Below are 23,663 nucleotides of genomic sequence, written 5' to 3' on the forward strand. Positions count from 1 at the left end.
TAGAATGACATTTCTATACTATAGAACCCAGTTACAGCGTGAGAATCCATGGCAACAGATTAGGAAAGATCTCGACATAAAGCTCTACAGATTAATGAACACTTAAACAAACCCCACGAAGTTCTAACTTAAGAAAAGGAAGGAGCACCAATTCACAGCAATACAGTCCCAAGTCAGAAAACGGCAAGAACTTTTGCATGAAAAGTCCAAACATGTGCACTAAACACATAAATCACTATGTTTTTTCAAGCAAGAAAAGTACAGTCTAGTCTTACCTGATGGCTGCCAAAGGCTGGAATAAAAATTACTGACTTAGAGAAGCAACTTTCACATGTATCTGAACATCAAACACAACACACGATATAAAATCAAAAATAACTGGAACAGAAAACTTTTCAGTCTGACCTTAAAAATACTGAGCAAATCACGAGATGAAGCCAGATCAAAAGGAAGGGCATTACACCAGCTTGTAGCCATATGTGAAAGGGCCCCCAATGCACAGGGCACAGATGGTTTACCACGGGGAGGAGGGGGCACAGGCAGATCCAAAACATCAGGCAAATAAACCTGCTTCAAGTTACACAGGTAACACGGTTCAAAAGAATGAATAACTGAATGCGAGTGATAAGATTTTACATTTGGGACAAAGGGTACTGGAGGTGCCAAGGTCAAGTGTGCCCACTAGTTTAAGCTCAGAAATCCTTTTGTGTAACAATCTCAATGAAACTGAAATCTCGGTGGGGGGACATGCAAAGGGATGGTGACTTGTTATTACCCAATTACTGAGAAGGTAGTTAAGACTTTTTGAAAAACCATACAGTGGCTGTCAGCCATATTACCTGATTGAGGGCTGAGAAATTTTTCTTCGGGGGGCGGTGATTTAATGTATACTCACGAAGCTAATAGCTCTAATTGAAAATAGAAACACTGTAACTTAATTAAAATGCTTGAAGTCCTTTAATAGTCCCCATTCATCACTTATGTAAACTGCTAAAATTAAAATTTTCACCTCCTAAACCTTCATCAAAAGTCGCTTCTTTGTTTGTAAAAAAAAAAGTTCTACAGAGAACTCAGAAATGCTAATATTTACTTCGTTTGTTTCTCTCATGCAAAGTTGCCAGGTTAATAAATCTCAAACACTTGTTCCCAGAGAGAAGTTTCAGAAAAATTCTCTGGCTTCAACCTAAGTTGAAACTGTCATAAAGAGATCGTGCGTTTCGTTAAGTGAGTTGATCGCTTTTCTCAGGCAGCAACCAAAACAAAACCATTTAAGACAGGTTTCTTCAACCTTGAGATTTCCGAAGGACACAAGAGCATAGAATATCCAAAAGGCTGTTGTATTGGATATTCTAGTAAGGTACATTCAACACACACATATACAATGGGACTCTCAATTGTAGTAGCAACGATGAACAAAATAATACTGACTTCACAATGACTTTTGCTTATCATTCACGTGGTTTAGGGAATACTTTGATTTTTTTGGATACTTCCACGTATCAAAGGATCCTTCCAATTTAGTAACAGCTTTGCTAAGCCACATCTAGGAGTGACAATTAATTTGAGTGGAAATTCACTCCCAGACTACTTTGATAGTCATTTGAACACTTCTGAGTTATTTTACATGCAATTTTATAGCTCTGTAACGTTCATTTAATCTCGTTCAATGATGCTGAACCCCAGATGCCATAAGACATTATGGAAAAGGAGTTACTGCACATTTGGGGTACCTACTTTTTCTGAACATTAATTTCTTTTCTCTTAACAGGCTGAAATGGTATCTAGAAAAGAGAAAAGCCACCATTCTGTATTAAAGGTTTTATATTATGGGCTTCCGGAGGTGGGCTACCTATTACTGCTTGTGGTCCTAGCCATAAAGTTCTTATTTACGAACATCACCTTCTCAAGTCTAAGTAATGATGGCTTTCTCCAGCCTTCAGAAGGTTGTTGGTATTATACACACAAATCAGGTCACCTGAGAGAGCTTGCAGGGGGGTGGGGGTGGGTGGCGGTGGCTGTGAGGCTCTCCCCACTTGAAACATCAGGGGGTTGGATATAATCAGGGGTTTGCAAAGTGGGGGTCTGAAGACCATCCACATTAGAACCCCTGGGGCACTTGCTAAAAAGGCAGGGATCTGAATCAGAAACTCTAGGTTCGGGGTCGAGAAAGGAAGCACCCCAGTAAATTCCTCTGCATGCTAAGGGATGAGAAGCCCTGGTAGATGATCTCAAAGGTCCCTTCCACTCTAAAATTCTAAGAGTCTGTGAGTTTTAGGAGTAGAGTTGTATCAGCCAGATCTATAAGACAGTGACTCGGAGCCTGAATGGGTTAACCCAAATAAGAAGTGCTGTTAGATTTCGATGCACATGTAAAAGCAGAAAACGAGAACAGAACAGCATCATCAGATGTGTGAGGCATCTATTTGGGCTTTTGTCCTCATGGGAGATGGAGAGGAAGAGCCCACTCTAACTGCTGCATAGGAGAAGAGACCCCAAGGGGGCTTTCACTGCACTTCCATTCCTATCCTTTTCCTCCTCACCTTCTGACCCCTCTCTGCTGTTGCAGCAGTTAGCTCTCCAGGCATTGACCATCGTGACTCACCAAACTCTTAAGTAACTTGTCATCGGTCTGAATATCCTCTTTTAAGAAATAAACTGTCTACAGGCAGTCCTCTACTTTCACTTGTAACGAGCGCAACGTGACAGAAACATCAATCTAGGAAAGGTGAACAGCAGACTTACATTTTTAAAGGGGAGTTTCATATTTAAAAAAGAATCAAACTCTAACTTTACTTCTCCCTTTGGGCACAAGATTTGCCCACTTTGATGAAATATTTCTGGTATTTCCTATATGTTAGTTTATTTCATTCCTTCTCTTCCTAACCGCTTGTAGGCTCAATGAGAGCCTAAGATTTGAGATTTTTTTTTGAAGCACATCCGGAGTGCTCTATCTTTGACACATTTTTACTAGGTGTAGGAGAGCTAAACTTCTACTGGTAGTACCTCATCAAATTTTTATAAAACCACAAGAGCAACAGGCAGTGGAATCTTAAAATGATTATACAAACAGAGCTGGATACATGATGCTCCTGAGGCAGAACCGCTGGCGGGAAAGCAGCGCCACCATGTGATCGCTCCAAACGTTGTCAGCTTTGTGTAAATACAAAAGTTGGGATCCTCTCAGAGTTGGGCATCGTGTAGCAAAATGCCCACCTCCTGGGATAATAAGGTTATTTTCTAACACCACACTGTGACACTGCTTCGGTCACTGAGTGTGAGAGGCAGAGAACGAGAGCTGCGTATAACAAGGGTATCTGATTATGTATCAGTGCATCAATGGCCAGGTTGGATCAGATACTTAGTGCGTGATCGGGGTGACATGTTTTGGCATTAGGGGGACAGACTTGGAGTGTTCCCTGTTTAAGGAGGCCTGGACTGCGGTGTAGCCTGCAGACTTCAATGCCCAGCTCTATCACGCTGGCTAGTCCCCTGTCCTTTCACAAAGGACAATCTCTCTGTGGGTAGATTATACACTGTGTCTAGTGGGCCCAATCATGTTCAAAATTTCTTTCAAGTACAAAGTCTTGTGACTATATGTATGATCTAGACATCGGCTAAATTCAAGAACGTAGAGCAGGTCCGAGTCAAGTTAAACTCAAAGTTTACCAGAATCGTGTTTTCCTTTCCATGTTTTTTTCTCCATCAACTGTATCCCTCAATTTAACAGGCACGTTATAGTAAATGGACGTGTCCTCTGTAAACTACACCCTCACTTCAGAAATGCAGAAACACTGTGGGTGGGAGGAATATTAAAACGGAGTGAGCTGGCATTCAGAAAGCGCTTACGAAAGAGGACCGAAATACAGACAAGTTACTTTCAATGAGTACCATCTGTCCTTATTTAATAGGAATGACGAAGACCAGAGAGCAAGCTCTCTGGCTTCTGGATGGCTCTATGCAGAGAGTCCAGGCTACACCTGCAAAGACTTCGCTGAAAGACACCCAGATTCTACTGCAAGTACCCCCTTTCCCCAGCAATGGCCGAGGGGGGGACGCCACCCTAACACTAAAGTCACATGCCCCACAGAACATTTCCTTGTATCTCCAGAGAGTATTAGCTTCTTTAATCCAAAAAGGTAATGAGAGGTTTTTAAACTTGTTACATCAGCTTAGTTCATACACTGTCTCTTAAGAACTAAACAGTCAATTAAAACAATTTCCAAAGCAAAATCTGACAAAATCCTCTCTTAGGGTAATTTAAATGATAGGTTTTTAACTTGGGCAAGTTAAACCCTTCTCACAGTTGGTATTTTCCACAGGGTCAGAGAGAGTGGCACAAGTTCTCTGGGACAAAAAAACCAACTTTGTGTGTTAAGCCATGTTTCGTGATCATAAACAATAGAAAACATTAATGGGAGCCTAACATGCCTATTCCTTTTATTTTTTCACTTCAAAAGCTACATACATGCAAAAGTTGAACATGTCATCACAATGCTTTAAATAAAGTTCAAAAATAAAAATACTTCAACATCCATTTACTTATGGAAATATATATGACAATTATAATGAAGATAAGTCAATTATATCCTTTTTTCTACTCTATCAGAAAAATACTTATATTATAAAAAAGAATTTAAATTCATGCCCAGAATACGTTTTTTAAATCCTTGATCAATAATTTAAAAACAAGTTGGATGTTAGTACAATGTTTAAAAAAATAAAAGTTCCAGGCTTCTGAAAAATGGGTCTGATATCCTTATACCTCATTTTGAAACCATTGGAGAAACTCAAGTTTAGAAACAAAGCATTAAAAAAAAAAAAGAAAAGCCATGATCATTGTTATTATGGTTGATGTGGTTAGTGATGCAACTGAAGGGCACGACTTTTGTAAAAAGATATTGTTTCAAATCCTTTAAAATGTTTGAATGGAGGATTTTATTTACAGACACAGGTTGCGGGCTGCAAGCAGCCCCACCTCTCTCTGCTGGTCAGTACTGCAAGAGGAATTAAAAATCCTGGGTGCAATGAAGTTGGGATGCACCGCCCTTTTGTGAAATGTATAAGCATGCCTTAGCTCCCCTGAGTCTAGAAAAAAAAGCCAGCAGGAGGAAGGTCTCCAAATGGCCCTGCCTTTTTCAGGTAGACGCAGTAGGAGGCTTGGCAGAGTCGAGGGAGGGAAATCAGAACATTCTGAGTGTTCCAGAGGGTGGTCATTTCCTTCTACTAAAACCGGTATTTATTTGGTAACGTAATACGATGTATCTCAACAATTCTAAAAATTAATGTGAACAGAATGCATTCAGAGTTCAACTTTGTGAATGTTCACATTCATCCTGGAAATGAGATTTAACTTCTGCTCCTAAATGAAAAAGGCAGGGGAAAGCTGCCCACACCGGAGAATGACTGATTATTGGAAACGACACACAATATGAACGGTAAAAGGGGATCATTTAAGAAAATGTGTCTGAATTCATTTGGAAAGCCCTAAGTGGGTACACACACCCAAAATTTAGAAGCAGCTTAATTCAAACAATTAAAATATCACCTTCTCTTTAGATCAGAAATTATAGGGTTTCCCATTGAGACAAACCCCTTGCTACCACTCCAAGCGCCTCCCTTTGAAAAGGCCAAATTGAAATTCTGGTTGGAAAGTATTTCCACCGAGGGTCCAAAGATCTACAGTTTGATTTATATCCTGATACTCAACTGTGATTATAGTTTTCATGTTTGGCAACCCAACTATTCCTTTCCTTTCATCTCGGAAAAAAAAAAAATTCTTAGAAAGGAAAAATAGAAGATGTGTGTGCTCTCAGTGAAAAATCAGATTAAGTAAGGTTTTTCTTTTCCCTGGGACAGAAAAAACAATGCCCAGTGCACAGTATGTAGGAATGTATCACAACAAATAATCAAAAGACAGGTTTCACCCAGCTAGTATTCCTCCGAGGACAGTGTGGTTTTCAAAAGCAGTATTGTCACGATTATCCATATTCTCATTAACTAGGTACAGCAGAGCTACTTAAAGGGAAACCAATTTCTTGTGCCTCAATGAAAGGGGAGTATAGAAAACAATAATTAGACTGAATGAGGAGTTTAAAAGGGCAAAAAAAAAAGAAAATTGGAGTGAAAAGAACAGAGAATTCAGAAAGCAAAAAAAAAAAAAAAAAAAAAAAAGCAAGTAATGTGACGGTAAAAACCCACACAATCTCCCTCCACCCCACCTGCCACTTTGAATCCTAATTGCTCAATCTGCAAGGGCAGAAACCCACTCTAAATGGACCAGCATCGGGCTTCGGCAAGTCTTCTCTTCACTCTCCCTCCTGTTAAGACCGTTTCCAAAACCAATCAGCAAAGGACAAAGAATTCTTTACAGAGTGCAATTAGTGTTTTCCACGTCCACCTTCAAAAGCATGATGCTCTTCATGGGCTAAAGGACAGAAAAAAACAAAAAAGAAAAAAAGGAAAGAAAACTTTAAGCAAAGGATGGGGCAACCCTCCTCTAAGGCATCTCATTCAGTTTCCCCAAATGTTGGCAAGAACTCAAATACCTTTGTGTGCCAGTAACTGTTAGCTAAGGCGTGCATTTCCTGAGAAACGTAATAATGAAAATTAAAACAAGGAATAAACAAGCAATGGGCATGCTGCCTGTTCCTTCTTGCTGTGCCGGAGAGGATGAGTAATCCCAGCAAGCTGATGAAGAGGATACACTGGGCTGCCAGCAAATTCTGTAGGGAAATGCGCCCCGCAGAATGCAGTGCTGGGGAGGGGCCTCACAGAACCAAGACAGGGCCATTCACAAGCTTATCTTCAAAAATAAAACAAAATAAAAGTAAAACAAAACTGACAACACCACGAGGAGGACAGCAATTCTCTTAGGTCCTCTCCTACCTTTAAACACCCTCTGTGGGAAATGAAGTTTCATTAAATGGATGGGTCTTTTATTTTTCCCAATCACGTTTTTTTTTTTTTTTTTTTCTTTCTTCTTTTTTTCCATCCCTACTGTCTGGCTTGCAAAATGACTAATTAAAATTAGGAACTTCAGAATAAAAAAATGATGCTATGAAAAATATTTTCCAAAGACTTAGGTTTTTATAAAGTGGAGGTGGGAATTGGGAGACCTGTGAAATATAAAAGATTTCCTCCAAGGCGAAAGGCCCAGTTTGAAAATCCACTTCCTGGACTTGGTTAAACCATCATCATGAAGCAAGGGCAGATCCTCTTCTCTCAAATGGAAAAGTTACTGACTTGGGGCTGAAAAAGCCAAAGGCCACTCAGGATCCCCCATGCTTTGTCTATCCCCCCTCCCCCCTAGGAAGGATGTCCTAGGAGGGCAGACATGGGCTGGCCCATCTCACCTCCTAAGCCCCTCCTAAGTCTGTATTTTTAAGATGGACTAAATTCTTCAGACTAGTGTGTGGTAGGGGCGAGGCGGGGAACAGGACCATTTGCCCTTTAGGATCATCATGGTTATTCACCCAAACCTGCTCTTCACTTGGATAAAACATTGAGAGAAGCACACTTTGCACTCCCGGGGTTACCGCAGGTTGGCCCAATTCCCAAGGGTGGCCAGGAATCCAAGCTGACTTAATTGAACATTTCTCACATGTAGAACTTTATAAATATTTCACTTTGTATGGTTTTTTTTTTTCTTTTTAAGAAAGATCTTTAGGACAGACATCAAACAAAACGTGGCCTGCTCTTCAATGAAGTATAGCATTGTTACTGGGTCAAGTGGGGGGGGCACAAACCTCTTTGCGATGCTGGACCCCAAATGATAAATCAAGAGATAGGAACTGTCCATGGATTTTTATTACTTCTCAGTGGGAGGGACAGTTCGGGGCAGTCAGAGTTAAGACAGTGCAATCCTGATGGGTCATGGAGATGGGAACAGAACATTCAGAATCGGGAGAGTTCTGGGGAACAGGGAAAAGTTCTGTGGGCCTTGGGTTAGCCTTGGTTGAAAGGGAATATAGAAAAGGTCAAAGCCAGGAGTCAGCAAACTTTTTTCTGGAAAGGGGCAGAGGATAAACATCTTAGGCTCTGTGGGTCCCAGGGTCTCTGTCTCAACTATTAACCCTACCCTTGTAACGTTAAAGCAGCCACAGATGAGATATACCCAAACAGGCATTGCTAGGTACCAATACGCTTTATATATAAATACTGGAATTTGGATTTCATACAATGTTCACATGTTACAAAACGTAGTTCTTCTTTTGATTTTTTTCCAACCATTGAAAAATGTGAAAGCCATTCTTAGCTGCAGCCCATACAAAAACAGGTGGGAAGGGGGCAGATTTGGCTTGACAGCGTAGTTTGCCAAACTCTGCTCTAAACAATTCTCACATCAGAAGACATTTGTCATTCAGCTGCTCCGAAGAGCCCAACAGAATTTGGCGGGGGGAGGGGGACTCCATTCATTTAAGTTTCTCAGTCAAGTAACCAAACTGTATCTAACACACAGATAACTTATCAACAGCCTGACCCTCAGCCACCCGACTGGAGGCCCTGCCCAAATTCATTAGGGCTCTTTCTATGCGGGAAAATCTCCCCTGTCACGTGGCTCCTGTAACACGACTGAGGAAGAGCGTGGAGTTGGCCATTTCTGACCTAGTTCACCCTACCACCCTACCTGTTCTTCACCTACCTACCTAACACCCTACCTGTTCTTTACCTACCTACCTAACACCCTGCCTGTTCTTTATCAAGCTGTGAGTAACATTTCTGCCCAAAACCTCATTTTTCCAAATCAATTCTGCAGCACGTGGTGTATAACCCTACTGAGTAAAGGACTGCCTGCTTTATATAAAATAAAGACAATTGCTTGTTTTTTCCAATTCCAATTTTTATTTGAATAATCTTTGAATTTTTAAATGTCAATTTATGCCCTTAAAATATGCATTTCTACTAAGACCCGCAGCCAGTTCTGCCTAACTCACGAACGTCACTATGGCCTCCACATAAATGTAGACGCCCTAAAGGGCACCTGATCTGGGGAGCTGCAACGTCCCCTCCTCTGTCTGGCTTTTTTCTCCCCCCACCCTCCCCCAACCCCAGCCATCACAACAACGAAGTGATGACTCATCCTTGCTTAGTCTTACCTCATTATTGCCACTGGCCTAAAAACTAGCCTAACCGCTCAGTGGCCCGATTACCTCTGTGGCCTAAACACTCCTATCATGTGTTGAGCCTGCTGCTACCCTACGTGTTAGAATTTTGAAGCAGAAGGGACCTTGGAGATCATTTAAGACCAACCTTCTCAATAGTCGGGGTGGGGGGGGAAGCAGAAGGAGGAGACACCGCAACTTGCTCGAGGTCACAGTGTTGAAGTGGGACAAAAATCCGGACTGCCTGACTTGACCATATTCCAAATCGCTTCTCTACTCTTTGGGGTCAAACGTGGAGAAGGTCCTAAGGAGGTAAAGAACGTGTTCGCCCCGTTCATAAATGGCGGCGAAACATACTTCCTTTTGGAGAGTTTCTGCTGGAGTGAGTCTCGTGGAGTACAAAAAAAAAAAGACCCTCGGTGAACTTTCAATGAATATCTGGGCTGAAAACACAATTAAGGTTCCCTATGGAGGCAAAACTGCATCTACAGATGTGCGGCTTCCGCACGGCACAATCAATAAGCGCCTTCTGCAGTGCCATCCTCTCTGTCTCTTTTATTGAAACTTTCATTTAAAATTCAGACGCTAAGCATCCCCTGAACAGCTGCAGCAGCAGATCTGTCCCACTGCTTAAAATCAAAATCACTGGGCCTGTGATTATATGATTGCTCAGAGGGAGGCTCACTCTTCATAGCATAGTAAGACAATCACAAAGCAAAATTTGACTTTTTTTCTTCTCCTTTTCGACAAGGGGTTGGGAAAAGTGAAACGGTAATAGAGTATATTTCACCAATACTAAGATGCACTCCCCACCCCGCCTCCCCACTGCACATATGAAGACCCCCGGAATCAAGAGCGTGCCATAGTTTCATTAGGAGCCTTGTATTTTTCTTTCTTAGTAATACTAAAATAATACTTACCATCAAGAGCATCTTAGATTCAATGAAATACCGTGGTTTAAAAAAATTGGGTTACTGACTCTTGGAACAGTCTGGGGAATAGGAGATTCATCATATACGTGTAGGGCTGTCAATCCTTTGCTCTAACTCACTGTTAAAACTGTAACCCGCAGTTTGATCTACCAAACATTGGTTTAATAGCACTAAGCTGTTTTCATTATGAAAAAGATGACTTTTTCAAAAGAGCACACAAAAGCAATGAACATGAATCATGATGGAAACAATGGGTCCACACACCTATTCATACTGTTAACATTTCACCACTATGCGTGCATTCTCTTCTGTGTCACAGTCATCCGTAATGAGGACGTCTTAGCATTTCAGTAGAACATTCAATCTTGCCTGTGCGCAGAACGAGTTCCTCCACAGATACAGATGTTATACATTATAAATCCCTGTTTATGAAGGGATGATTGAAAATCGACCTGCCAGCTCATATAATAACTTTTTTTGTTATTGTTGCTTCCAATAGAAGGTAATTTTTTCTGAGAATGACAAGTTTGAGATCAGGTTTGAATTTTTGAAATAACAAAAACAGTAAGTATCTCCTTTTCTGATCCGTGTGTTTAGGCGACAACTGAAATCTCACTTTAATTTCTGAGGCTACAGTTTTTTTAAAACACCCTTAAAATGTATTTTATTGAATTATTTATTGGATTATAGAATTTCAAGCGATTCTCCCTGCACCTCATTGGCAACACGGTTTCTGTCTTTAAAAGTATGATAGAATAAGCTAGAAAGTAGTAACTGGAAATGAAGCACTTACGTTTATAAAATACGGCTTTAAAAGATATGTGGGGCAGGAGTTCATAGATCTTTTCTAAAACGGTGGCTTCCCCCACTACGGCGGCATTTACATTCCAGACTTGGACGACGTCTTCCCGGTCCCGGACACTGACACTAACTCCTATTACTTCGTCATCTGAGCGGAAGGAAGGGGGAAGAAAGAAATGAGTGATAATTTCAAGTCCGCTGGGAGCCGGTTTTTTAGCACTTATCATTTTATCTGTAAGTTGTAGAGAAGATGATCAAGACAAGGTGGCACGAGAGAACCCGTGATAAATACTGTTTCTAAGGGGGATCGTTGGACAAAAAGCAAGTTAGTGGGCAAAAGCTGCAGCACTCACATCACATTTATCCGGCGACTTAGGTAAACAGAGTGTCCCGGCCAAACAAATTTTCCAGACAAGTGAGTTACCCTTCTTAACATGTTACCGAAGCTTTGGACTATTTCTTACTCTGTTTTGATAAGACTTTTTCAAGTTGCATAATGATCGGCCCCCCGAAAGCCAACTGAACTCACATGAACTTTTTCCTCGATGCTTGGCTGTCTTTGTGAAGAACAGCAAGTATTTCTCCCGACTTCCCGCCAACCATTCAGAGATCTCGGGGTGGTTAGTGCTCCAGGCCCCAACACTAACTGGACCCAGACTGTGTGTTCCAAGTTGCTCATTCTGCTTTCTGTGGTTTTGCTTGTCTGCTCCTTTCCTATTAATCATCCCTGCTCTTGCCTGTTTCTCCCTAGCCATCCCCCTTCTGGTTTGGGCATTTTAACTGTAGGCTAGAGAATCAATGACCATCTGTTAGCTCTGTGTATAAAGTAAGTATCTTCTAAGTGTGGCCATGTCCTTAGAGCACTTCGGCAAATGGGCAGGAAAGCATTTATCTACTTTGATTAATGTAGGTCTTTTTTTTTTTTTTTAACTAAATGCTTGATTTGGGGCTGCTCTGTAGGCATTCGAGAATGGTGGCTGGATACGTAGGATTGTGTACTGTCCTCTGGAGCCACTTTGTGTACAGTAATTTGCAGGAAAATGACGGGAGTAACGACTTGGCTCCTGGTATACATGTTGGCAGCATATTACTGAAGCAGGGTCACCCCTCTGCCCTTGCACACTCAGCATCAACGAGTGAAATGTGAAAGATGAGCATTATCAAAGTTAGGAAATTTTGCTTTAGTTAATATGCTTTGCCTAATTTTCCTTATTTACTATAAATCTGTACATCTCAATATTTCTGCTATCAGTTTTCCCGTGTGTCTTCTGGAGGTTAAAACGTTCCAGCATTTAGATACAATTTAAACGAGGACCTGTCCAATTGCTAAAGGAGTTCATCTTCAGTAAAATAATTCCTTTCTTTCCTCCGTCCTTCCCTTCTCTCCTTCATTCCCTTTTTCCCTCTTTCCCTTTCCTTTGTAAATAAACTTGACTCTGGCTAAATGTGTATGACGTGACACTAAATAATTCCACGTATAGAAGTGTTTGAAAGCAGACAAAAGCAGTCGAAGGTGTCAGAAGTTGGGCTTGTGGCCACCTCTGGGGGAAGGGAGGGTGTGGAGAGATTCTGGAGGCCAGTAACATTCTGTTCCTTGATCTGGGTGCCAGTTACAGGGATCTGTTTACTCTGAGAATATTTATTAAGGTACGCACATAATAGTTTGTGTCCTTTTCTGTATACGTGTCACATTTAAACAAAAATTTCCAAAAGAGTAAACAGTACCTGATCATGGCTACCCACAGAAACTTATTATCCCCTCAAGAAATGTGTCTTATGTACGTGTTTCTTGTTTCCTCATTTATTTTCAAAGTATATTTGCTAGAGCTCAATGTTAAATTCTATGTGAACAAAAAATCATCAAGTGAAGAGGGAAGCTTTGGCATTTATCACTTTCAAGAATAGTCATGAAGACACTAGCTCAGCCTTTCAGGAAAAGAGCAGCATTTTCCAGTCTTTTTGTCTTGCCCATTTCTACACTATTGGGCAGAGGGTACGGTAGCTTTACGGGTGCTGAAAATGCTGAACTGTCAATATTTCAGTCTTGTCTGGCTTTTGGTACCTACGTGTAACCTCCTAGCACAGCACTTTCAGAAAGGGCATGGTAAAAAGGCTGCAGCCCGTATGCAAAAGGAGATCCATCAGCAAACATGTAATATTCATAGGCAGAATCAACCAGCAAAAACGCTGATTATTTTAGGGTCCTGGCAGCACAAGACGTCAGAGCTAGGAGGAGCCACTGTTTGAAGATGGGGGAAGTGAGGACCAGAGAGATGAGCTGACCTGCTGTAGTGGTGGAGCTGGGTTAATTAAGAGCGAACAGTTAATACTTAATGGTGCTCTCGTTCCAAAGTCAACCACGGAACAATAGGTCTTCTTTGCTCAATCCTGCCTATTTATTATTACTTAGACTATTTTCCCTGGTTCTGGAAACAGGAATAATTCATACAGAAAACTCCCTCTCCCGGGGATTTACTTGTTTATAATTATACTGAAGATGCATTTTTGACTACATATTGTAAAGTTGCTACCTACCCCCTATTTAAACGGAAGGGATCTGTACTTTTAAGACAATTTCATCTTAACCCAGGTTCTGTCTTCAGTGAATAAAAAGAGGTGTAAGAATTAAGGAAAACAAAAGTAGAATGATTGAAACTCTTAGTGAGGTAAATCTGAAACCTGCTTGGCACCGGCTAGGCCTGTAAGGGTTCCCAAAGACAGAACCAGTTAAGACGCCTGAGGGCAAATCAGTCAATACCAAAGAGTTAAAAAAAAATTAAAGCTGAACAGGAAAAATGTGATTCTAAATGTTACCTCAGAAGCATTCAGAAAGAACTACCCAAGAAGAAAAAACAAAACTTTAAACGAGCAATTCAATTTTCCTCTTTCAGTGGTTTCACGACAAAAACAACGCAAAATAAAAATGGGCTAAGGGATTAACAGGTACCAACTATTAGGTATAAAATAAGCTACGGGGATGTGTCACGCAGCTTGGGGAACAGAGTCAATATTTTGTAACGACTACAGATGGAGTATAATCTTTGAAAATTGTGACTCTTTATGTTGTGTACCTGTAACTTATGGGTTTTGTACATCAGCTATACTTTAATTAAACAAACAAAAAAAGCAAAATAAAAATGTATTCACAGGGCTCTCAGAAACTCACTCAGTATTTGAAAACTGAGTGAGTCTTCAAGTAAAGTCTTCAAAGTAAAGTCCTGAAGACTTTACATTTCAGCCCCAATTGTCAGATCACAGACGCTAATGGTGATTCATCCCCACCTCCCCTTTATCTCTCACTCTGAGTAGAAGGGACCAAGAGAGGGACAGGAGGAAGGGGCAAGTAATTGAGAGGGGCAGAAAGGACTGTGCCGACCTAACTACAAACTTCAGGTGACAACTAAGCCACTGGGCTCTTCTGGAAGAACTGGAACTGACGAAGGAAGCCCACCACCAGTGGTGTTAGGAGCCCAATGTCAAATTTCATTTTCTTCTGGAACATATACAAGGCTGTATGTCAATTATATTTCAATTAAAAAAAATAGTTTTCCTTTTTTTCTGCCTATTTATTTTAGACAAGATGGTCACGGGCACTACGAAGATGAGCTATAAGTGCAAAAAAATATATAGGCGTATACACATATGTATATCCACGTAATATACACATATGTAAGTATACATATGCACATACACATATAACATGAAAATGCCACGAGCACATGGGAAAAAGCTAAGTAACTTCATAGTTACAAAATAAGCAACTCCAAAATATGTAAAAAAGGCAAACACACAGAAACAAAGCTCAGCAAGGAACAAGCACAAGCCAAGCACGCGCGAGCGGGGACGGCCAGAGCTGAGGGTCTCATTACCTGCGACGGCACAGTCTGTGAACTGTTCCCCGATAGTCGCTAACAACAACTCTTTCCAAACTGTGGACTGGTGTGGGAAAAGAACAAAAAGCAAAACAAAAGAAACCAAAGAAAAGGAACACATATACATTTTTAAACAATTATCTTCAGGAGCTACCCAAGTCACAGTTTCTTTAACCTCTCACGCCCTTTCCACGCCCGTATCTGGAGCCCGCAGACATCGCTGAATCACAGGCGTAAACACCCACGTGGTGGCGTATGTTTGTACCGTTTTACACATCGCTTTGCACAGAGAGATACAAGGGATCCCAAGTCACAAACCCTGTGTCCACAAAACCGTGGGGTCCGAAGCTACAAAGCTAATCTCTAGTGCCACCTCTGATGAAGTTGGGAACAACGTGGGAAAAATGCACTCAAATGACCTACACTTTTCCAATTTCTTTGCCTCTCACTGATTCAAAATGTATCAGCTGGTTATAACTGAATGCTATTAGGACCATCCTTCTCTTCAAAACCCTTTCCTGCTTTTCCAGCAGTTTATAAGGTACTTCCAAGGTTACACAAGTGAAGAACACTTACGGAAATTTCTGGTTTACTGACTACCAGAGACTTGCAGATTTCCATTCACTTGAAGGCATTTTGTTTCTGCTAAGTGACTGAACTGTGGTGTGTGTGCGTACATGTGCATTTCCCTGGAAGAATCGGTGCACGCTCTAGTCCACCTCTTCCCTATGAGAAAACCTGGAGCCTCTTCTGCTGAAGATCCCCTAATGCCATCCAATCAACAGCCAGCATCCACGCACAGGTAACTGGAGGTCTCCAAGTTCTTTCCAGTTCCTCTTCCTCGAAAAGTTCTTGGTTCCGTATCTCTTCCTTGTCTTGGTTCACAGGCCCTAAACTCCACCAGAACCGGGTTTGATTCGTGACAGCTGGCTTAGAGCTGTACCCTGGGCAGGCTTATTAGCCTCTCTGAGCATCAGTTTCCTTCAGTGAACAGGGAACAATAATAGGACCGACCTCCCAGGGCTGTTGTGACCATGAAATTAGTCAACAAATGTTGCGTTCGACGGGCTCAGTACTGTGATTGCAACAACAGCACTGGAGATTTAAGATCCATTCCATAAACAGCTGCGTGTTTGCTCTGGACCAGGCGCCCACTAATATATTAACTATAATGAGAGTATGTATTATCATGTTCTAATGAGCTGAAAGCAGCCTCACTGAATTTTTAACCAAGACCACAGCAGTTAACCATCATGGCTTTTCACCCTCAAGGAGGGTTTTCTTTTCTCTTTCCTAGACCCTCCGTCTGGTCTACCTGTCTCCCACCTAGAAACCATCCCTTCTGTTTTTTATCTGTCTCATCTGCAGTCTCTTACGCTATTAGGAACAAAGATGAGGGTGTTGAGAGGAAGTTAGGGGAAGGGGAATGTTCCCTCTCCTGTTGTGAATTCAGAGGCGGTTGACCCACCGGATTCCCACCGGTCAGCAACAAAGAGAGGGCTGAGCTGCTTGGGGTGAGGACATTTGTGCAGATGTGAAAGCGTTATTATTTGCGACTGAATGTGGTCAAGTGAGCTGACAAGGAGGGAGGACAAACTTGTCTTTCAGCTACCTTTCATCCAACACTGACGTCATGATTGTTTCTACCAGAAGTCAATGTCTACTGCAAGTAAATAAAGAACATGGCAAGGAAAAGGTGTCCTTATGGAAATTCAGAACAACTTTCTCTCCTTTCAGGGGGGCAGGAAGAGCTTCACAGGCCTTGCTTGTTTTTTTGTTTGCTCCCCTGACGTTTTAAAAATTATATATGCCAAATACTAGCCAAAGCTCGCAGCTATGCATCTTAACGATAGTTTGCACCTTTAACAAACAAATTGGGTCATATCTTTCGGTTTGTGCTCATCGGGAAACAATGCAAGGTCAAGCCTATGGGTCCCTGGAGATGTTTCAATCCTCTGAGCTCGTCCACGGGAAAGAAACCATGAAAAGGTGAGACTGGGGAGCATGTGTCCTTTCATCCATTTTCAAAGGCGGCTTAAGAATAGATTTGAATGCTCTTTTCAGTCAGTACAATGAATTAGAGCCCACTCCTGGGAAACCCAGGTTTCTGAGGCTTGACCACTGCCAACCAGCGCCCGAGCAGGCTGTGCCATCAACTAGGGTTTCATCAACCCCAGAGGGAGACTGGACACAGCCTCGCATGAAACCCCAAAGGGCGGTGAGATGCAAGGCCTCCCACACATCCCCACTCTTTGTGCCAGGGTCATTCTCAGAAGTGCTTGTCGCCCCAGTGGGGAAGGGACGAGCCTTTGCTGGGAAGGATCCTGCTTCTCACTACGTAGACCCACTTCCACATGTCGGTCATGGCTGTGGAGGACATGACAGCCCTAATCAGCTTTTCTGCAAAGTTTATAGGCATGTAGCTGTTCAGAACTATATGATACAGTCACACTATTACACCATTTCTACAGAGACTCACAATGCATTTTCAAGGTGACAGTGTAAGGCAGAAAACCCCCAAGGTCAGAATAGAACTTCTCACCCCCAGTCCCATTCTGAGTCTACCAGGCGGACTGTCTGGAATGCACAAAAGGTTCATCGTAAGCTGTCAACAACCCCAAACTTAGCTTCTAGAAGAGGATGAGAGCAAACCTACCGTGCTGTCCTTGGGAACTTTCATCTTCCATACGCCACCCTTTGCATTACTCTCCTCTTCCCTGGATCAAAGACCAATGTTCACAGTTACACTCATGGATTAAGTACCTCTACATACATCTAGTTTAACAATGGGTGACATTAAAAACAAAAAACAATGGAGCATTCTGCAATAAACTCTCCCCGGTTCGTTTTACTGGAAACAGAAGCAGATGAAAGAAAAAGGAAGGGGATGGTGAGGGAAGAAGGTGGGATTCAGTGGCCAAAAGGGTAGGGAAGGTGATGGGATACCAGGTTCTCATCCTCAAGGAGCTGGTGAGGAGAGGTCCCCTAGACCCCCTGGGGTGGACAAACTAATACAAGTGCTTCACATGTGAGAAGGCCTTTACATTTCAATGTCATGCTCTTGACATCGCCTCATCTGATTCGCATTTCAGTCTTGTGTCATAAGCCTAATAGGGGACTCAGCCCCGGTAGAGGACATCTGCTGTCTCCCTGTGTAGTAACTGCTCCCTCTTCTGGCAAGAGCACCCCAATTTCCCTTTAAGGAGCTACTTGTCCCCTACTCTTATGCCAGACCCTTTCTGATATGGCTGATCCCATATCCTAGCTTTAAAGGTGGGCTTATGACCCACGTTTGCTTCCTGGTCTTTATGATTGGCCAGGGATGGAAAGGCAACCCACGCTGGGCCGATGAGAGCCTGCCCTGGCATTTTATTGGAGCTGGTGAATGCTGACACTGACAAACTTGTAGGGCTTAAGACCGGAGCTTATAAAAGCCGTTTTGTCACCACAAATGGGAGAACCTGCCTGAAAATTAAGCCAAGGCAGAGAAAAGCAAAGCAAGTCTGACGGAGAGTGTCAGATTCCTAAGAAGAATTGAGCACCCAGACCTGCCCGAAATCAGCCCTACCGGTAGACTGTTTAGTTACAGAAGCCAAAAGATTTTTTTTTTTTTTTTTGGCTCGGTTTACGTTTCTGCCATTTGCTACCAAAGAGCTAAGATATAGTCCCATTTTATTAATGAGTAAATGGCTTAGATCAGTTGAGGGACATGATGCAAGGATTTACTACTAGTTGGGACTCCAGCCTAGGCAAACTGGCTTACTGTCCTCCACCCTCAACACTACTCCAGCTATTAAAGAAGAAAGACACCTTCCCCTCGACCCTGGGCCGTGATCAGTATCATACACTTTCTATGTGGTCCACATGAGGTATGTCTGAGGTTATATGATCTTTGTTCATATAATAGATGTGGGTACCACATCTATTCCCTCATCTCCCCTCCAGCCTATAAGCTTTTTCACTCCACTGTCCAGGTCATTATTGAACAAGTGAAAGAACAAACCCAAATGATGCCACACCCCGATACAAAGACCTGCACGGCACCTTCAGCGAGCTAATGAGGGCCTATGTATTGTGAGACTGCAATGGGGTCCTCCATGGGCGGATGCTGAGACACCTGCTCATCACTCTGGAGCACAAGGGGAAACGGGTAGAGGGAAGGGGTCTATTTCAAAATTAAGTCATGGCTAAAATGACTTTGCGACACCACCAGGAGAAAATTACTTTGGCATTCCAATTTGGCATGAAGTTATTTTATTAAGTTCACAACCATTTATTTCCCTCCCACCTTAACCTCAAACTATACAGAAGACACTTACCAAAGTGGCCGCCTTTCTCCTCTCATTAAATGATAACTACATCTCAAAGGCAGGCTAGTCACAGGAGGAATATTATTGTACACACTCCAGAATATCTTTAAAAGAAAAACACGTTGTTTAATACACCCAGTATTGACTTACTGTGCTGCTAGCTTATAAAATTAATGCATTAAAGAAAAAAAAATCAGATTCTCATTAAGTCCTACCCATTCAAACTAGATTTTTCTTAGTATTCTTCCTAATTTTCTGCTAGAAAATGTAACATAACATTAAAGAATGTTCTTTTCTGAAGTCAGGCTAAGTTGTATGCTTCAGGAAGCTATGGTTTAGCAAACATTCCTATGCAATGTGTCTCCACATAAAACAGGGTAAGGATCTTGCTAATGATTTTTCTGACAGGTATATGGCATCTAATAAAAGCCTGTAGTGCTGAATATGTGTACTGAACCATATATCCTCATGACACTGACACTGTCTTCTTTCTAAGCCTAGAGAGAGTCGGTTACACTTTGGGTTGGGGGATGGGGTACAGAGGAGGCAAAGAGGAATCACCTCATGTGCTCTGTCCCCCTTCCTTTCCTCTCCCAGGAGGAAAAGGAAATAGCTCAGCTGCCAAAGCCACAAGTTGCCCAAGATGCACGGTGTTAGGAATTCCATGATTGTGTGTTCTCCAAACTCATATAGTGAAACCCAAGCCCCCAAAAGGATGGAATTAGGAGGTGGGGTCTTCGGGCATAATTAGGCCATAAGGATGGAACCCCCACCCCCATGACGGGATTAGTGTCCCAATAAGAAAAGGGAGAGAGCTAGCCCTCTCTGTCCACCATGTGCGGATATAATGAGAAGATGCCTATCTGTCTATAAGCCCAGGAAGACTGCCTTCACCAGGACTTGACCATTCTGGCACCCCTGATCTTGAACTTGCAGCCTGCAGAACTGTGAGACATCAATGTTTGTTGCTGAAGCCACCCAGTCTATGGTATTCTGTTACAACAGCTGGAACTAAGACACAGGGTGGCTGGTAGTCAGAAACAGATTACATAAAAATAATAGAGTAATAATAACAATGAGAGTAACAGCAGCAACAGTAATAGGGCCAGGATTTGGTCTCTGACTTTTTTTTTTTTTTTTTTTTTGCGCTACGCGGGCCTCTCACTGTTGTGGCCTCTCCCGTTGCGGAGCCCAGGCTCCAGACGCGCAGGCTCAGCGGCCATGGCTCACGGGGCGCAGCCGCTCCGCGGCATGTGGGATCTTCCCGGACCGGGGCACGAACCCGCGTCCCCTGCATCGGCAGGCGGACTCTCAACCACCGCGCCACCAGGGAAGCCCTGGTCTCTGACTTTTACATGTTTATGTAATTTATCTTAATGACAACGTAATTAGGAGGTACAATTATTATTCTTGTTTTATAGATAAGGAAACTGAGGCACACGGACTAATCCTCCCAAGCATCACTGTGTGCTATGACCACGAGGATTAGGACAAGAAGTGAGTTTTTACAAAGAAGAAAGCCCTTCCCAGCTTGTTTGGAACGGTACCAGGAATCTCTACGCTACCAACTCTATGAACAGAATTACTATACAAATGAAAAATATCACCCTGCGTGGTGAAGTCAAGGGTGGTTGTCTGGGCCTCCTAGTGGATCTGAGCAGAACAGAACAAGCAACAGGACAATCAGAAACATGAATCCAAGGGCATCATGAACAGAGCGGCATAGGTGGAATGAAATTTTATCGATGTTGAATGAGAATCCTTATGGGTTGTTTGAGCCCACGTTGTATAAAAAGTGGAGCCAAATTAACTGCAAGGCCAGCAACAGGGAATGATAAGATGAAACTGAAGGCAGAAAAAAAAAAAAAAAAACCACCTGACAATAGATTTATTAAGAATACCTTATAAGAACCTGCCACATAGTACGGGGAACTCTACTCAATACTCTGTAATGGCCTACACGGGAAAAGAATCTTAAAAAAAAAAAGTGGATATAAAAAACAAAAGTGGATATATGTATAACTGATTCACTTTGCCGTACACCTGAAACTAACACTTTGTAAATCAACCATACTCCAATAAAAGTTATTTAAAAAAAGGATATGAGAAAAAATTTTTTTAAATGCTAGGAAAAAACAAAAAAACAAACAAAAAGAATACCTTGGGTCCCTTATACTGAAACGGTGCTAATGTAGGAAGTAACTGAAAATAGCTCTGTAGTAACAGTAGATGCTCAGACATCTGTCTTTGTGGAGATACCCACCTTATAAATGGTTTGCTATCAGTGCAAATAATAAGATTACTCCAATATTTCAGTTATAGCCTGTGGTATGGGTGTGAATAGGCAGAGCTGGAATCTGAGGCCAGGCAGTTGGATTCCAAAACCTGTACCCTTAACCACTAAGCTATTTCCTCTGCAGATATTACTACATATTTTAGGCACATCTTTCTCCAGTCCTAGAAGCCATGGACGAGGTCACGAGGTCATGGACGAGGTCACAGAGTGAGCGGCACCTGTTGAAGATGTTTTCCCACCAGCACGTGCCCTTCATCACACTGACTATGCCACTGCCTTAGCTCTAGCCTAGGACTTCTGCAATGATGTGGCAATGACCTGTGCAGAATTTATGGACACACTTATGCTAGAATATACATTCCTGCTTCCACCAAGAGGACTTTGGTGTCAGCAAACTTCAAGTCTCCTAAAAGGCATAGCAGGCCAGAGCACCTGCCCTCACACCCTTGCCAAAGTTCTCAAATCCTAACTTTTCACCCAGTGTTTCAAGTACCTTTTGGAAAACACAACAAAATGCTGCTCCCGTTCCAAAGGTGAGAACATCACACTAAGGATCGTGCTACAGTGTGTAGCTTTAGAAGTTTCTCTTGAAAACACAGACAACTGATTTTGTTAGTCTTGGCAAATGTGAGAGGAGGAGATTACAGCCCAAGAAGATACAGTGAGAGACTTCACCCTGACCTAACGTACTTATTCAAGCGCATATCTGCATGTTTCTGCACGAACACAAAATGAGAGTGAAATATGCGGTGACCTCATGGAAAAGACCCCCATTAAAGTCCATGGCACTACGTCGGTCTGTTTCCATATTGCAAACCTCACGCGGTGTGTAGTATATTAGTCAAGCATGTATGATGGCAAAAGAGCTGAAGGAAGGAACCCGGCATCACACAGCTCCTTGGACCTTCTTCCTCCCCTGCGGAAGCGAAAGCGCTGTTTCACGGGAAACTTGATAATTCTTGGTCATATTCTCTGTAACATACTTTTATGTTTGTTAAATCATCTAAATTTTACTACAGATAGAACCTTGCAAATAGATTTCAAAAGCCCTTAGACTTATAATTAATTCTAAGTGGTCTGCAAACAGTAGATTGCAGTAAAGCTAAGCACAATGTTTATTAATAATAATGAAGTGTTTTTTTCAAAAGCCTTAATTTCAAAAGCCCAAGGAGAGGGAGGGAAGTCAGGCATCACTTACTCAGTCAACATGTGTGGACACCAAGGAGGGCAGGGCGCTGTGGTGAGTCCCAGGTGTGCTTAGATTCACTAGACAATGGTGTCCACTTAAATTTGTTAAGTTGGGATTTCCCCAACCTACTAGTCCTGCTTGAAGCAATTATGCTCCTCCCAACAGTCCTTTGCCAAATAGATAATCAATCACTACCAGGAAAACTGGCAAATTTCCTCATTTTTTTTTACTACATGTTCTGAAGGAAAAAAAAAAGAGAGAGAGAATACACTTGAAAATACTTGAGAAGAAAAGATGTGGTGACAGACAACATGGTGTTAAAAAAAAAAAAAGAAAAAAGAAAGAAAGAAAAGAAAAACATCCAGCAAATACACCCCCAAAAACCCCAACAAATACAGCATTTCTTCTGCGGGTCACAGCATAGAAATCTTTCAAAGTATTTTTGAAATTTTAAACAAACATTTTCATTCCTTAGGTATTTCTAATTGGCTGGGGCTTGCATCCCACCAAGTAAGTCAATGGTTTATGGGAAGGGCAGAGCCCAGAAGAAAGGCAACTGAAGAGCTTAATGGATGTTTTTTAATTCACAGCAGATACAACAGGCTGAAAGCAAAGTGTTTCTGACCTGGGAGAGCCAGGTAGTGGAGAGAGAAATGGGTTTTGCTTTGCATTCCAAAGGGCTTGACTTAAAGTGAGAACCAAAGTTTGGAGGACTGATAGGGGAGTGGGCAATTTCTCACCACGCAGTTAAGTCAATGAATGAAAAACAAAGTCTGCGTCAGGGAGCTAAGTGGGGTTCACACATTGAGAGAACAGGAGGAAAGCTGGGGGAAACAGCAGAGCAGTGTGTATCCGGCTTCCTGGGTAAGGCCCATAGGTATATGTTTACTGGTGTTAATATTTTCCAGTGCACAGGGCTTTCACTTTGGTGAAAACCCAAAGACGTGATTGGACTCAGAAGCTTATCCACCATTTTAACAAAGAACGATAAATTGTGGAGAGTGACCAGACAAAGGAAAGGGGGTCTGGGGCCCCGAGAGGTGGTATATGGTGTGACTGTGCTGAGGAAATACAGGGTACACACATTTGCTTAGTTGGTCTGTTATGCAGACTCCAGTGGTAAGAAGAAGGGATACCTTTGCAAATGTAAATTTATGTCACC

At 42.2% G+C, this 23,663-nt stretch overlaps 1 protein-coding gene across 2 annotated transcripts in view; it reads right to left on the reverse strand.

Moving 5' to 3' along the window:
* Positions 1 to 4,412: 4,412 nt before the first annotated feature.
* EIF4E3 (eukaryotic translation initiation factor 4E family member 3) overlaps positions 4,413 to 23,663 on the reverse strand; it is a 38,838-nt gene continuing 19,587 nt past the window's right edge. Inside the window, exons 3-7 of one of the 2 annotated variants that reach the window (XM_029243416.1) lie at positions 19,026 to 19,120; positions 17,363 to 17,423; positions 14,704 to 14,770; positions 10,827 to 10,982; positions 4,413 to 6,424 (exon numbers count right to left, since the gene is read on the reverse strand). In XM_029243416.1, the coding sequence (XP_029099249.1) occupies positions 6,378 to 6,424; positions 10,827 to 10,982; positions 14,704 to 14,770; positions 17,363 to 17,423; positions 19,026 to 19,120 (426 nt within the window). In that variant the 3' untranslated portion in view covers positions 4,413 to 6,377. The remainder of the gene's footprint in view (positions 6,425 to 10,826; positions 10,983 to 14,703; positions 14,771 to 17,362; positions 17,424 to 19,025; positions 19,121 to 23,663) is intronic. The other variant, XM_029243418.1, reaches the window with a different exon arrangement.

The sequence above is a fragment of the Monodon monoceros genome, unplaced genomic scaffold (assembly GCF_005190385.1).
Source record: "Monodon monoceros isolate NGI ecotype Baffin Bay Population unplaced genomic scaffold, NGI_Narwhal_1 Super_Scaffold_3, whole genome shotgun sequence".
NCBI classification, from domain to species: Eukaryota; Metazoa; Chordata; class Mammalia; order Artiodactyla; family Monodontidae; genus Monodon; species Monodon monoceros.